This window comes from Numenius arquata, chromosome Z (genome assembly GCF_964106895.1).
Source record: "Numenius arquata chromosome Z, bNumArq3.hap1.1, whole genome shotgun sequence".
Classification (NCBI taxonomy): Eukaryota; Metazoa; Chordata; class Aves; order Charadriiformes; family Scolopacidae; genus Numenius; species Numenius arquata.
In genome coordinates this window covers 53,192,620-53,208,312 of record NC_133616.1, presented here as the reverse complement: position 1 = coordinate 53,208,312, position 15,693 = coordinate 53,192,620, and the positions used below count along the sequence as shown (strand labels likewise).

At 43.5% G+C, this 15,693-nt stretch overlaps 2 protein-coding genes across 4 annotated transcripts in view; both read left to right on the top strand.

Annotated features, from left to right (window-relative positions):
- The first annotated feature begins 402 nt into the window (after nt 1-402).
- On the top strand, nt 403-564 carry LOC141476941 (uncharacterized). The gene has a single exon (XM_074165875.1). The coding sequence runs from the start codon at nt 403-405 to the stop codon at nt 562-564; it is 162 nt and encodes a 53-aa protein (XP_074021976.1).
- Nucleotides 565-1,033: 469 nt separating this feature from the next.
- NRG1 (neuregulin 1) overlaps nt 1,034-15,693 on the top strand; it is a 100,958-nt gene continuing 86,298 nt past the window's right edge. For all 3 annotated transcript variants that reach the window (XM_074165995.1, XM_074165994.1, XM_074165993.1), the window contains exon 1: nt 1,034-1,661. In XM_074165995.1, coding sequence (XP_074022096.1) covers nt 1,034-1,661 — 628 coding nt within the window. The remainder of the gene's footprint in view (nt 1,662-15,693) is intronic.

Here is a 15,693-nt window from a genome sequence, read left to right as displayed (position 1 = left end):
CCTGCCCGCTCCCTCCCTTTGATTTGATGGCCTTTATTCCTCCTAATTGGATAAAATAGGAAGTCACTGACAGTCCTGCGTTGCTGGGTGTACTGATTTCCCTCAGACCAGCCCTGCAGAGGGCGGGGGGTGGGGTAGGGGAGGAAGGAGCGAGTCTGTACATCAGGGAAACAGGCTGCGAGGGGGCTGGGGGAGCGGGGCGGGGGGGGAAAGGAGGAAAGTGAATGAGCGCTCAAGAAGGACAAAGAGGGAGGGGAGAGAAAGGGAGTTACCACCGTCTTGGCATCGCTCTTCCTTTCAAACCTCTGTGTAATGATATTGTTTGCAGTGATGCTCAGACAGAGAGCACCTGCTGCTCTGTAATGATTCAGCCTCTTTCAGCCGCCGCTGTAACACGACAGGATGCTGCTGCTACTGTCACTTCTGCCGCTGCCGCTGTTGTTACAGATTTTGCTTTTGCTCCTTCTACCGCATGACAATTGTTTTCCTCGTCTAAGCAGATACCAGCCTCAGATGCTCAAGGTGAGAATCTTGCCTTTCGCTCTGGGCTATTGGTTCACTTAATCCGGTCAATTTGTTCGGTGTTCGTGGTTTTCTTTCTCTTATCACCCTCCTTCCCCCTGTTTTGTTTTGTTGTGCTTGCTTTTGGGGGGATGTTTGTTCCCTCCTGCAGAAGAGCTGGAATTGCTTGAGAGGCGTTTAAGGAATTATAAAAGTGGCCAGCAAACAGGAGCTCAGTAATTGCAAAGCTACTCTTGCTTCAGAGAGGCAGAGATAGCAACAGAGGGCTTGGGAGTGGGGGCCAGGGTGGGGGTGGGGGCGAAGGGGGGGGTCTCATTTTTCCTGTGCGTTACTCCTCTCCCAGTTTGGATGATGTTGCTGAGCTCGGACCTTTTGTTGACTCCCACTCTGTGATTTTTGCAGAGCACTGTGACTATTACTACCATCTCTTTTTGTCTGTGTCTCACAGTAATGGACTGTGATAGAGTTAAGGCCTTTTGGAGGTGAGCTGTTTGAGAGCTGATGCTTAAACATGTCTGAAGTAGCTGCCGACACTTTTCCCAGCCCCTCAGCTCAGCTGAGCCCTGATGCATCCCTCAACGGGCTCCCGGCTGAGGAGAACATGCCGGGGACCCAAAGAGAGGACAGGAGGGTCCAGGGGATAGCAGGCCTTGCCGCGACCTGCTGTGTCTGCCTGGAGGCAGAGCGACTGAAGGGCTGCCTCAACTCTGAAAAGATCTGCATCGCCCCTATCCTGGCTTGCCTGCTCAGCCTTTGCCTCTGCATTGCTGGCCTCAAGTGGGTCTTTGTGGACAAGATTTTTGAGTATGACTCTCCTACCCACCTTGACCCTGGGAGGATAGGACAAGACCCAAAGAGCGCTGTGGATCCTACAGCTCTGTCTGCCTGGGTGCCTTCGGAGGTGTATGCCTCACCCTTCCCTGTACCTAGTCCCAAGAGCAAGGCTGAAGTGACAGTGCAAAGTGACAGCTCGCTTGTGCCCTCCAAACCGTTCTTCCAGCCTTCTCTGTATAACCGCATCCTAGATGTTGGGTTTTTGTCCTCTGCCGCACCTTCGCTGTCACCACCTGCCCTGGAGCCTACCACAGCGTCTCAGGCGCAAGCAACAGAAACCAATCTCCAAACTGCTCCAAAACTTTGTAAGTAGAAGCTATGTGTTTCTTTGTTTTTTCCTTCCACACACATACACAAAAAAAAAAAAAAAGAAAAAAGAAAAAAGAAAAAAAAGGAAAAAAAAAGAAAAAAGCACTTAACTGTTCTGCAGCTATTCTCAAGGAGGACATGTGATTGGCATGCAAAGCTTAAATGTGCTAAGATGGGTATAGCATGGGTTACATTCTGAGGAGAGCACCTAGGGGCCTCTGAACTTAGTTCTGAGGTGTGCATGGCAGTGAAGAGGGCTTCATTTGGGACTTTTTTAAAGTGCCAGTACCATCCTTTTCTCTCACCTGTAGGGAAGTATGTGATTTATTTCAAGGATTTATCAGATCACTATTCCACATGGTCTTTCAGCACATTTTTCTTATAAATTTGATTTGTGTCCTGTGCTGGATCTTCCATGTGTGTTCATTTTCTTTGCCTTGCCTGCAGAGCACTTCTGCTACCTCCTTCCTGAAGTCTGTTGTTGGCAAACATCCCTGTCATCCTTCTGAAACACTCAGGGAGAACAGTGGGAAAGAGCGACAGTGTATTTCAAGCAGTTAGAGACTAGGAATTATTAATTTAGCAGTTATTTTATGATCTTTCATTTTCTCTTAAGAGCATAGCACACATTTCTCTGCATCTTTCCCCTCCTCTAGGAACTGATTCTTGTTGAACCTATTTCTCAGACTTTGCCTCATTGACTTCTGTGGGGCATTTCAGGAAAGTGTTCTTGCTGATGCAGGAGGGATCAGTTTCCAAATTAGTCTTTGCTCATCCTTAAAGCAAAAAATATTCAGAGGATTATTTTTTCAGTAGCGATCATAAAAGATCAAAATGCTGCATTGCTGAAGTGTAATTTCTTTGACATTCATCATTTTAACCCATCAAATCTGAAGCAGATCAAGTCAGCAATACCTGAGCTGTGTAAAATTGTGCCAGTCTAGTAAAAGAGAAGGCAGCGCGCCATTGTATCGAGATCACGGGACTGAGGTTTCCTTTGGAAAGCTGCAGTGATCAGAATAAGCAACTGTATTCCTTGCAAATTGCTCAGCAGGACCCCATCCTATTTATTCTCCCTTGTGCCTTCCCTGTCATGCCGCAGGATGGCCACCTTGTAGGTGGTACATACTGGACCTCACTCTGGAGCTGTAAAGTCACCAGAGGTTTGCTGCTAAGTTTAGCCCCACCAGGACTGGACTTAGTATAGGTATGTGGCAACTGGATTAGATATAACATTTTGGGCCAACCACCTTGCTGGTGAAAATAGCGTAGCTACAGTGATTTCAGTGGAGCTTCTTTTAGCTGAGAGTCCTGAACAGCAATTCCAGAATCACTGACAGAAAAATTGTAAGTATTCCTGTAGAAGCCCTGCTGCCTTTTGCTTAGATAATGGGTGAAACCTGCCTTTGGATTAAAAGTAATTTGTCTGATGGAAATAGTCTAATAGGGAAATATTACTGTGCAGATAAATGACAGGGGGCTTTGTGGTAGGTTAGACATTATTTGAATTATTGGCACATTTAACCACCTTTGCAGTTATATAAAACTATACTAAGTGATTTCTTTTTTCTGCTGATGCAGGAAATCTTTTTTTTATAGTGCAAATATTACAAGTAATATTAAAGATATGACAACACTTTTTACTTCATAAAGTGACCAGGGTACACCGTCCACTCAAAATGGCCTCTTTCGTGCGAGAGGGAGAAGCAACAAAAAGCTAGTTATGCCAGGACAACCTCATCCTCTTGAATTTCCACATATGAGGCAAGCCTTTATCAATAACATGCTAACTTCATCTCTGAAGTAAATGAAGGGGGAGCAGGAAGGATATTCTTTGGAGCAGTCACTCACAAAAAGACATTATCTACATTCAGATCTGCTCACATCTGGGAAATAAACAGTTGTCCAGAAATTAGGTGATTTGGTTGAGTTGAGTTTTTTACTGTTGTCTTAATATTTTAAGACAAATGTGTTTTAAGGCATCATAGACTTCCAGATAGATACATGCTGAAAGGAGAAGGAGAACTGGCAGCAGGTCAAGTTTGGGTTGCTCTGAGGGAGAAGGTTGTGTAGACAGTATTTATTATAACTGTGGCACATAATTCTGATTATGGCAAGAGGCTGCAATTCCCTGCAAAGAAAAATAAGAAAATATAGCTGGAAAACTACACTGCAGAATATCTGCCTAAGAATTCAATAAGGCAAGAAAAGAACTTTTCGGAGAGCTCTAAAATCACTGTCTTGGGGTTTTTGAAACAGCTGCATTTCAAACACATCATTGTGTTTTATGTAGAGCAAGATTTGTTGGAGAGGTTGACAGATTGCATCAGTGATAACTTTTTTTTTTTTATGAATGCCTTTGACAGCTATAAAATTCTCAGAGAGGTGGCTTGGAAAGTAGCATCTGCAAATTGGATTGTCCCTTCTTTTGCCTCTCAGTGTCCTTTTTTTTCATTTCAGACAGAGTGAGGTAACTGGTTTCCAGAAAGCCCTTTTTGTGCTGATAGGTTTTTTTTTTTCCAGTGCAGAAATAAAAAAGAACTGACACATCTCATATTCTGTGGCTGATGTATTGTTTCTGAACCAAGACCTTCCATGAGTTTCCAAATCCTTTTCTCATCTTCTCCTCTGTTTCTGTCTTACTCAGCATATTCTGCTTAAATCCTTCAAGGTCATAGTCTGCAGAGAGTTAATTGATTCTTCTTTCTCCTGGAGCCTGGGAGAGAAAGCAGAAGAGAGACAATCCTAGTAATTGTGTCTGGTGCATTAGATTCAAGACTGGTCTCACTCCTATTATTATACATTGCCCTTTATCAATACAGAAATAATTTCTTCCTTTCTGTTTGGTTTACTTTTTTTATTGTGATATATCATTTCTCCTTTGCTGAAACAGAAAGGAAAGGTGAATGTTTTAAAGCATTCCCATATATAGGGAGCATGTCAATCTTAGCATAATTACACCGGAGAAGATTTCATTACAAGTGGGGTATAATAGTATGCACTAACCTACAATATCCCTCCGTCTGAGAAGAAATGCAGATTGTAAAAGTGCTAACATAGTTCAGGAGCTAAATTGTACTTCATACACCATCACCTTTAAATACAATTCCACCCTTTACCCAGGCTGGTAACAGACACAGCTTTACTGTCAAAACTGTGTATCTGTAATAACTGCGTCTATACATCTGCAAACCCACCACAGGACTTCACGCAGCCTTCTCTTTCCACTTAAGCAGATTTCACCCAAAACTGCCTGCCAATGTCCATGTGGTGTTGCCTTCCTGGGTGACAGCTCTGCCAAAGGAGTGCAGTGCTCCTGCGTTTTGGCTCTGCCCCAAAACAGAGGTGTCCAAGCCCTTGGCTTTCAGATCGTAACTCTCCTGACTTGGTGAAGTGCCCCGGGGCACACAAGAGGCAAGACAGGAGATAGGCCACAGCATGAGGACTTTGCTGGAGTGGGTTTCCCTGTGAGCAGAGAAAAAGGCCTGGCAGAGAGCAAGGTCTAGAGGATGCACCTCCCTGGCGGCACATCTGCACTGCTCCTGCGTCCTTTCTGCTTTTGCTTCCCTGGCCACCTCAGGTGCCATGTGTTGATGGGCCACCCACGTGCTACGTGAGCTACGTGGCCAGCAGATGACCAACAGGCATGTCTCCATCTCCCTACCTCTGTGCCCACTGAGTTGTACTGGCCGTAACACGCAGAGGTGGGTAGGTGCAGCACCGGACCTGTGCACGCCCCTCAGGGGCAAGTAGGGCTCCCTCCTACCTCGCTGGTGCTGGCCCTCGCCTGGAAAATGTGTCAAAGCAGAGAAAGGGCTGTGCACTGCTGTCAGCCACCCCGACTGGGACTGCTCCCTTCTCATGTTTCTGACTTCTGATGCCACTTCAGGTGTGCTGGGCCAGCATCAGCAAAAGCTGCTGCTTTCTCATCCTCAGTGGAAAAACTGTTAAAAGGGTGCCTCTGAGGACTGGCAGTGGGCATTTACCTAGGAAATGGTCTCAGTTCCCCTCCAAAGTTATCCAGGCACAACAGCTGAATTTCCTTTGTCTTTAGAGCCAGGGATGGGAAAAATGAAAAGAAACGTAGCCTGTCCCTTGTTTTGGTATCATACTGTAGATACTCCTTGCAATTTCTTTCTGCCTCTTCCACCTCTGCTTGTTATTTCTCAGCTCTGCATTTGATGTCCTTTCTCCTATACACAGTGATTTGTGAAGGTCTGTATTTTACCTCTGTGGCAGGCGTGAGGGAGCCGTTCCCTCCAGTTATAGGTGCTGCAGCCCAGCTGAAGGCTTCCATTTACGGGCAGAGAGGGTTTCTTCATAGCAGCTTCACATGTTGTTTGTTCCTCTTCTTGAAACAGTTTAATTCTGACTCATGTTCTGCAGTTCAAATCCCCATCACAACACCGTGAGGTTAGGTCCATGCCTGGCAGCCTCTGAAAGTGTCAAGGTCAGGGATGTCTCAGAGAGCCGCAGGGGACTGTAGTCACCGGAGAGGAGAGCGGATGATACAGCACAGGATATATACCAGCATTTGCTATGCTCACTGTTATTATGCAGGGCAGTGCCACAAGGGAGATTGCTTTTTGCCCAAAGCTTGAGGATGCAGGAGGAGAGCACCTTAAAGTAGATGTTGCTCCGCTTCTGATACAGTATTGATGTTGATTAGCTCCAGACACCTGACTCAAGTGCTACATTAGGAAGCTAGGCGGCCTTCAGCTTCCTGATCAGCATAAAGGAAGAGACCTCCCCCAGGCCATTCCCAGCGTGACTCTAGCAGGAGTAACTCTCTTTCTCCAATGAGCGTATAGGGAGACTAACCTTCCAGTTCAGTTTCTAAGTTAAATGTCTGCTACACAATATGAAGATTCGTTTTGAAAGCCGTGATTTTTCTTTGACGTGTCCTGTGAATTAACAATGCCTTGTCACCGGGAAGTTATAATTAATCATGGTTAAGATATCAGACAAGTTCTGAGCCTAACTCAAGAGCATAATAAAGAGATGCTGATCTCAGTAGGCCCTGGAGACACAACTGGGCCTCCATTAACAAGTAGCAATAAAGCAAGGGCCACTGTACTGAGCCAGCCAGACTGTATTTCCCTGAAACACTTATTTCTCTGCTGTCCCAAAGGTCGTGGTGGCTTACAGACATATAGACTTGTGGCAGGAACACTAAGAGTAAAGTGGGATTGGGACCAATGGGAGGAGATGCAGAAGACGCAGGAATTTGGGGGGAGTTCAGGTCCATTAAGCCTGCTAGAGTGATAGCTGAGACTTCCTCTCCCCAGCCCAGCTAGTCACACTGGCTTTAAAATGCCCTCAACAAGCACAGAGTTTGTTCACACAAATTTATTGCTTTGTTTCTTTTTGTATCGCTATCATCTGCCTTTTAACATTCTTCGCTTGCATAGAAACAGTTCTTCTATTTAACATGCAGAGGACTGAATTCATTGGTCCTGCATTTCTTTCTCTTGGACAAGCACCCCCAAATTCGTGGCTTTCAAAGTTACCTCATGGGTGTGTTTCTTCTTTCATTCACCATACATCATGCACAGAACGTGGTGGATAAAAAGCAGTATAACCTGAAGTATCTTTTCGTAATAGCAGTCTGAGTTTCTCAGTGCAAAATAGTAGTCTGCACTTGTATTTTTAAAAGCTTTATTTTACTTTGTTAACCTCACTAAGAATAAGTAATGTATTCATGCTACATGGAACTTCTGCATGGTCTCCCTCCTCATTTATGTACATATGCATAGATAAGTATAGAAAATACAATAGGTATATGGAGTATATGGCCATTGTTTCTTTGTTAAAAATGACATCTGGGACTGTACTGCATCATACATTTCTAAGCAAAGCTGGTTAATAATTGATGTCATAACAAAACCCGGGTTTGGATTTCCACTGCAGGGGACTGAAATTATCCTCCTTCAGTATCTATTGTACTTTTAAGTGAAATGTTTTATTTCCTATTCATGCACTGCAAATAAACGCAGACAGCACACAGCAGCCCACCTCAGATTTGCCGTGCCTAACTTCTGGGTGCAGGGAAAACTTGGGGAACTGTCTCATCAGATGAGAAGGCAGAATTTGGCTTGCTGGAGGCTAAGTAGCCACAAGGTTAATTGTGATGCAGAGCTGGAATGATATAAATGAACATTTTCATCATTTGCAGTCTTGCTAATGGAAATGCAATAGATTTGCTGCAGAAATCCAACTCGGAATCAATAGCAATGCAATGAGGCAGCTGTTTCAGGGAGAGCACATGTGATGCCAATCTACTGCAGACATTACCTGGGCAGAGACTGCACTGGCTCTCTGTCAGGAAAGGGCAGACAGCCCTAGAAGATGCCATGGCAGGTGATGAATGACTTCTGAAAGGAAAAAGCCTGCTTCACCTGGGATGGGGCAATGTTAGGAGAAAAGGCTTTCTCTGTATGAGGGAGCATAATTGTTTTCTTTGAGGAACTGAGATCTATTTGGACTCATGATGTCTTTTTTTTTGTTACAAGGTACTAAGTTAAGCAAAGACAGGAGTCTTTGTGCTTCAGGTCATGTTCAGGCCATATGAAATCAAGGAAGGACTGAGTCATGGTGTGTAACTCTGGAAACGGGTAGGCGGTTTTAGAGGATCTCCTGCTAAGGGCTTCTGCCCTCTTGTTCCCCAGGCAGACTATGAGGAGGAGCAGGTGCTGCCTTTTTGTGGATTGCTTTATACTAGGCACACTGGCTACCTTTACGATTATACTGCAGGGAGCCCAGTTTGCTGCAGAGTGAGCACTGTGAATCACATCTTGATCTTTCACTTTAAAATGTTATGTGAAGTACCAGACTCAGTAGGAGGTACACATTAAACTCAAGAGCCTGAGCATGACTGTTGTATGGCAATTAGAGCTCCTGAAAGCAGCAAGGGAGAAATACCTACGCATTACTTTGGAGCAATGTGATGTCTGCTTATTTACACCCTGTCCTGTCTCATCCTGTCTCTCATCCTGCTCCCTCATCCCCAGTACAGCCTTGGTCACTGGAGACAAAAGGAAAGGTTTTAGGTGGGGAAAAATGGGCAGGAACAAATCCAGTGGGACATGGCTGGCCACCGTGCAGGTCTGCTCTAAGGTAAACCAGCAACAAGGGCCATCCACCTCTGGACAAGATCAGTGGCATTGTGGCACTCATCTATTACTTTTGCTCCTGTATTGTTTTATTATGAAAGCTTTATTTTAATATATATCTTCTTGCAGAGTATATTCAGCTTTTTCACATATGCTTCCACTACCCCCTCCCCCACTTTTTTCTTTTTTATATCTATACTTCATCCTGGAACTTGCTGGCAGTGCATTCTCATAACTCAGACAGCTTTTTATTTTGGCAATGAATATCGCTTCAGTTTTTGAGATGAAAGGAAATCAATAGTGGGTTGGTAGTCACATGGCACTGGGGGGAGTATATGAAACTATGATCTTAAGCATGATTCGTGACACAGTTCACTATTTCTATGGAATTCCTGAAAGAGATTTGAATTTTACAATTTTTAACAGTCAATTAATTCATGTGATTAGACAGATCAAAGGAGAGAAAAAAGAGTATCAAACTCGTTCAAAAGCCTTTCTCATGCAAAAAAAGAAAAAGACTGAGCTCATAAAAGATAACTTGAATCTTCTAAGGTGGTAACTGGAAGTCAGTGTAAAGCTGCTGGAACTGGATCTCAAGATGAGAGAATTATGCTTCTCACTATACTAAATTAATCTGGATAATTAATTTAGTTTTTCAGCTGGAACAAAATGGCCTGGATTTTCATTAGCATAAAGGTTCTCAGGTCTGTACCTCTGTAAGATCTAGCAGAGTACTGGGATGTGCTGGTCCATGACCTACATGACATAGAGTAACTTCCTGACTAAGGTTTCTTCCAGACCCCCACCGGTTGCGATGTGAAGACTGAGAGCAAGATAGTGTCTGCCTTTTCCCTTATTCTAGCTTTTCTTTTAAACAGAATTGGCTACTTTGACTTTGAAAATATGCGTTTGTATTCTAGCCATTCATTCATTTACACTTTTCTTTCCTAGATTAAAAAGCTCTTCCATACCATGTATTTTCCCCTCACAAAGGTGCATATACACTATAATCAGCTCAGCTTTGGATAAGCCTTTTTGACAGGATAGGCAGGCTGAGCTCCATAATTCTCCCCATGGAGAATTGTTTTCAGTCCTTGAATTATTTCATCCCCCTTCACGCTTTCTTAGTTTTCAGATAAATAGAGCTATAATTTTGATATGATACTTACACATGGGCTAGCCCAAAATCCCAATGAAGGACAACAAAATCTGTTCAGTGTCTTGGTCACTGTTCAGAAGCGCTCAAGATGCATGAAGTAGCACCAGTGTTTGTTTAATATTTTAAGCAGTAAATCAGTAGTAATGTCTAGTCAGAGCCAAAGACCCACATCTCACACATACAAGGGCCCTCACTGCCCTGCTTCTTGACACCCAAGGTTGCATGCTGCTTCTTACTGGGGTGGAATAACAATCCTAAGGGCCAGTCAAGGGAAGAAAAGACAAGTATCACCTGGCCTTGCCAATGTTGTGTGCATTTTAGGAGGAGTTTCAGCTCTCTCATTCCCCAGCTGGTTCTGTTCTGCCCTGAAGGATACCCTCAGCGAGGCTTCTTGAGTGAGCAGGACGTTGGCTCAATAGTTTTAACTGTGCAGGCTCCTCTATTTGCCTGACTTCTGTTCTTGTTTTCAAAGATTTCTCCCTCTGTGCCCTGCTGACTCTTCCCCCATTGTTGGCCCGAGGAGCATTGCATCAGTTTGCCCTTCATTCAGTTTATTGTCTCAGCGCCTCCAACATTTTAGCTTGTTTTTTTTTGTTTGGTTGTTTTTTTTCCCTTTTGGAAAAGCAGAAACAGCCCTAGAACATGGATTTGTGGGAGGGAAGGATTTTGGTGTTTGTGCATCACTCCGCTCTATCCAGCTTAAAGACGCTTTGCTTATGTGATGGATTCTTTTGCATTTCTCTCCTACAGTGGGTCTGCTGCATGGACTCAGCCTGTTAGGGCTGCATGATGCCCAAGCATCTTTTATGATCACGGGACATGGGAATTAAGGAGCATAATTATATCCAAAAAGTCACAACGGCTAATAATTTCCTGATAGCTGGGATTTTCTAGACATTTTTTATTTTCAAGATAGCTTTTCTTGGGCTGTGGGTGTGCTTAGCAGGACAGTTAACTGTATGAAGGTAACACTGCCTTAGCAAGGGAAATGAAGTGTGTCAGGGCAAGAGAGACAACTGTAGGGGAACAGAAGAGTAATCATTTCTGTATCTAGTCTGAGCTGATCAGGGAACAAACTGATGAGTGTGCTGCTAGGGTTTTAGGAATTAAAGAGCACAGGATAAAGGGGATGACAAAAGACTTCCTGCTGTGTTGATACAGGGGCTTGGAGAGGCTTGAACTCATACTTGTAAGAGAGGAACATCATTAAGTAGCCAGGAAAGTTCACAGGAACCTGGGAAGAAGTGGTTATATCTGCAAAGCACAAGACAGCAGGGGAGGTCTGATCCTTTATTGACTGGAAGAAAGCAGGAACAGTCTGTTCCCCTATTCCACAGGTACCTGCAGTCTGCCTGGGACTTGCAGGAGATCCCAAAGCAACTATTTTCACTGCTGAGGAGCTGGACTATGAATACAATCATCCATTCTTTGGCCATTTGGCCATGCTTCATTTATAAGGCGACCTCTGCAGGGCAGATCCTTATGCCATCCGGCCATGCTGAGTACAGGCTCCTCACTGACACTGAGATCCAAGAAAGTGACCCTTGCAGCCTGCTTTCCCCAGCCTCCCAGAGGGCTGGAGCCACTCTACTCTGCCCGTGCTGCAAATGCTGCAAAGTTTCTCTCTGTCATTGAATTCCCTCCTCTCCGTTTGTTCAAAAGCCCTTGGCGTACTCTAGCCATTGCCTCATGGAGGTTATTCAGCCCACCCTACCTTTTTAGATGTTGTTTTAGTGATAGCATTAAAAGATTTTGGAGGTAATTGGTAAAAATTTTTGCGAACTTCTTCAGCTATATGATTTTCAGGATGTTCAGCTGTGTATGTATTCTGTTTGTGAGCAAAGAAAGGCTGTGTTTCAGGATCAAAAATTCAATAAATACATTAGCACACACAGCCTTTTCTTCAAAGTAATTTAACAGAAGGATACCTCAAAATTCTCTTTTTGCTTTAAAAAATGGTATCTGGCCAGTAAAGCCAACAAATACACTGGCTTTTGAACATGTGAAGGTTCAAGAACATGGCTAGCAATCTCTTCTGTTGCTTGCTAGCTCCAAGCATTTGAATTCACCATAATCTCACCATGAGATTAATGGAGATCTCTCAGATTAGCTTTTCAAACAACCCTGTAATTTTCCTAATTGTTGATAATTGATTGTTTGTTGTTTGCAGTTTTTCCTTCTCCAAATTTGGAGGAAGGATTGAAAAGACATGTTCTGTAAGTGTATTCAGATAACTGTTACAAGCTCAAAAATCATATTTACTAGCTGTGAATCAGAGGAAGTATCAGTTCCCTCAAGGCACTTAGCTGGGCAGAAGCTGTCAGGGGAGGGGGCTGAAGACAAAGAAAATAGAAAAATATTCTGACGTTTCCCGAACAGAACCGAGATCTAGTGAATATGGCATGTCAATATGCTAGCATTGAAAGAAGAATTTGGTATCTAAATTGACTTGCCACTAACAGATACCTATCAGGTTCTTCAAGCTGCAGAGTAGTTTGTGGTTATGCTCTGCTTTTGCTTTTGCACATTATCTGTAATGTATTCTTAAGGCTGTTACTGATATTTTCAGGATGCTAATATACATTGATTTTAAAAAATGAGTATAGCAGCGCTACTGTCTGATGTTAACTTACATTTCATTCATATATTAATTTTCATACATTACTCTGTTTCACAAATGGTGATGGCATAATGACAAAATATGCCTGATAATTAATCCAAAATTATGACTTAGCAAAAACACTGACAAAGATTTTAAAAAACACAGCTTGCTGATTTTGTCCAAGTTGTGTAAATACTGCCCCTGTGGAGGAAGACTTAAAAATGTCAGTCAATAGAGAAAGATCAGACAAATAAATTGACCATAACTTTTGTGTAACGACAGGTCGTATAAGAGAAAATTTGAGTTATTCCTGGCAAGGAAACACTCCGTCATATGAGAGTGAGCTGAAAATAGATTATTCAAGATGGAAATTAACCACAGGGTTTTTTTAAGAATAAGCCTGTTCAACTGCTGGAATTTTTACTTTGAAGGTTAACTGATCTCCACCAACCTCATGGGAAGAACACATGTCCCAACCAGTAATGTCACTGATTGTACCACAGAAACTTGCTGTGCCAAGGTGATTCATATTCCGATCTTATTAAGAGGAAAGCTTTAGCAAATTCAAACCCCACCCTCTAGTGACTTTGGGTGGATGCAGGTTTCTTCATGTTTACAATAATTATTTGAAACGACTCTTTACCTACATGATGACTGTAATTTTCACTGAAAAACAACAGGCAGTTCAGCTACACTGACCTTTGTTTTACCTTGTGGTGAGTTCAGGATTGAAAATGTACTCTACCTTTCCAGTTGCAACTGTATCTCTCTGTGCTTACATGTAAAAATAGAACAAACATTGGATGATCATCTGAAATCTTGGAATGACCATTTGAAATCTAACACTAATTCTGCTTTAAATTCTGCTAATTTAAAGAGCATTATGTTTCATTCTTGTGGGCAGCCCATATGGTGAATGTTCATAAAGCATAAGAAGACTATGTCGCAGAAGGACCACAAATCTAGAGGTATCTGTAAAACTATGAGAGCTTCTGGGGATGTTCACTTGCTAACAGAGCTTTTAAAGTTGTCAATTTGTGACTTCCCATGTGTGATCTCAACCTCAGTCTTTCCTGTGCTTCGTTTTCTTGCGCTGTTAGTGGTCTGCCCTTTTCATTGCTTGAGAAGTCTTCAAGCGCATGCTGCTTGGCATTCTCAGCAGACTCGGACCCAGAGATTTGCTCCTGAAGGCAGCTTGTGTTTTGAATTATGCATAAGTCCATCACGGAGGGGCTGCACTTCATGGCTTCTTTCTGGGGGTGGTGATGTAAGGGAGTCTAAGTAATATAGTGACACTTTTCATTTTTCATGTCCTAGCTCGGTTAAGAGCAACCCTTGAATTGTGTCATTTTTCTCTCATGTGACTGTTTAATCACCTGAGAGAGTACCAGCCAGAGTTTTGTGGTAAGATTGATTATACTCCCAACAAAGTGCTTCCTTCAGCTGAGCGCCGGGAAGTAGCCAGTTTAGCAGCTAATGGGCTTCAGTCTGAAGGGGAGATGGTGACTGTGATTGAAATGTCACTGAGGTGCATGCCAGCCCTTTGGGCTGCATGCTGAACAGTACTGAGATTGTGGGGAGGTTGTTCAGGTTTCAGGTTTGTTCAGCACAAAGCTGTGCTGTGGGGGGCACTTCACCTTCTCCTTTGAAAGTGACAGGGGGACGGGTGTGGGCATATAAAGACCTGGAAGTGGAGAAGGATGTTGCTGCAGACATAACAGCAATTTTGTTTGCACTGTTAGCCTGCATTGCCGTAGCACTGGTGCTGTGAGGTTTGCACTGTCACTGCTGACACTGGCAAAGCGTGCTGCAGAACCATCTAGGACCCAAATTTGCATGGCCTGAGAGAAAGAGAACCATAATGGAGTGATCTTCCACTAACACCCACACACACACATTTTGACAGCAGCCTGCGCTTATATCCATTCCAAGCCTGGGAGAGAACTAAGGAAATATACTCACTAGCCCCATTTTACAGAGCGTGAGTAATAGCATCGTAGGTTACAGTTTACAAATGTTTTGTCTTGCTTGGGTGAATTCACATTCTCTGAGTGCCAAAAGCTCGTCTTACAGAGGCCTCTGTGATTTACCTGGTATCACAGAGGAAAGCCGGGAAAGCACCAAGAATGAAGTCTCACAGCCTGAGAGGCAGCTATCCTCTCTTCAAAGGGTAGCACGTACTAATGAAAATCTAGGAAGAAAGGGGAGAAAAGTCACAAATAAAGAGTAGTATGTATGGTTGTGTAAAGATACAATAAAACAAAAATCATTCAGGATCCTTCAAGCCCAGAGGTGTGGGTTTTTAGTTTGTGATAAGAAATAATTTTTAAAATACATGGGAAAGACAATAAGACTTCACTGTTAAAAGACATTCCTTTCTGGCATTTATCACTAAAAATGGATGAAATAAATATAAATAAAATCAGATCCAGACATTTCAAGTTAGGCTGTTTTTCTGTCATTGCGTCATTGAATGTAATAGACTGTTAGCTAAGAGCTTCCTTCAGGAAAAAAAAAAAAAAAAGAAACGTTGCACTTCATTGACATTTGACAGTTGACAATTTAGCCAAAGTCTGGGGATCACATTTCCCAAAGTTGAGAGCTTTGAATGTCAAAGACTTGTTGTTCACCCTTTGACTGAACCTCAACCAGCTGCAGGGCCTGTTTGCTTGTTTGTGTTTATTTCTGTTTTCTGGTTTTGTTTTCTGTTGTTTGTTTGTTTGTTTTTAGTAGAGATTGATTGCTTCTTTCCAAATCTTTGCTAGTTTCAACTTTTGTGCAAAATCAGCTGGTCATTCTGAACACTGCTCCCATGGCTATTTTGTCACTGTCCAGTGAATAGCATGGGTCCAGACCTCAATTCCTCAGCCACTCACTGAGCCCCATTAAATTTAGCAGCCTGGACTTGCATAAGCAGGGTTGCAGGAATGACCTTGGCACCACCACCTCCTATGTCTCTGGCCAGGGGATTTCTCCCCAGGCAGCAGTCACCACATGCCTCTCCTGCTTGGGCTGGGAGAGGAAGGAGCCTGTTCTCTGCCAGATAGAGGAGCTCAACGGTGGGGAGTAAGAGGAGCTGTGAAGGGTCTGACGCCCTGTGGCCAGGAGGGAGGGCAGTAACCACGGTGCTGCTTGGGGAGGGTGCAGGCATCTGA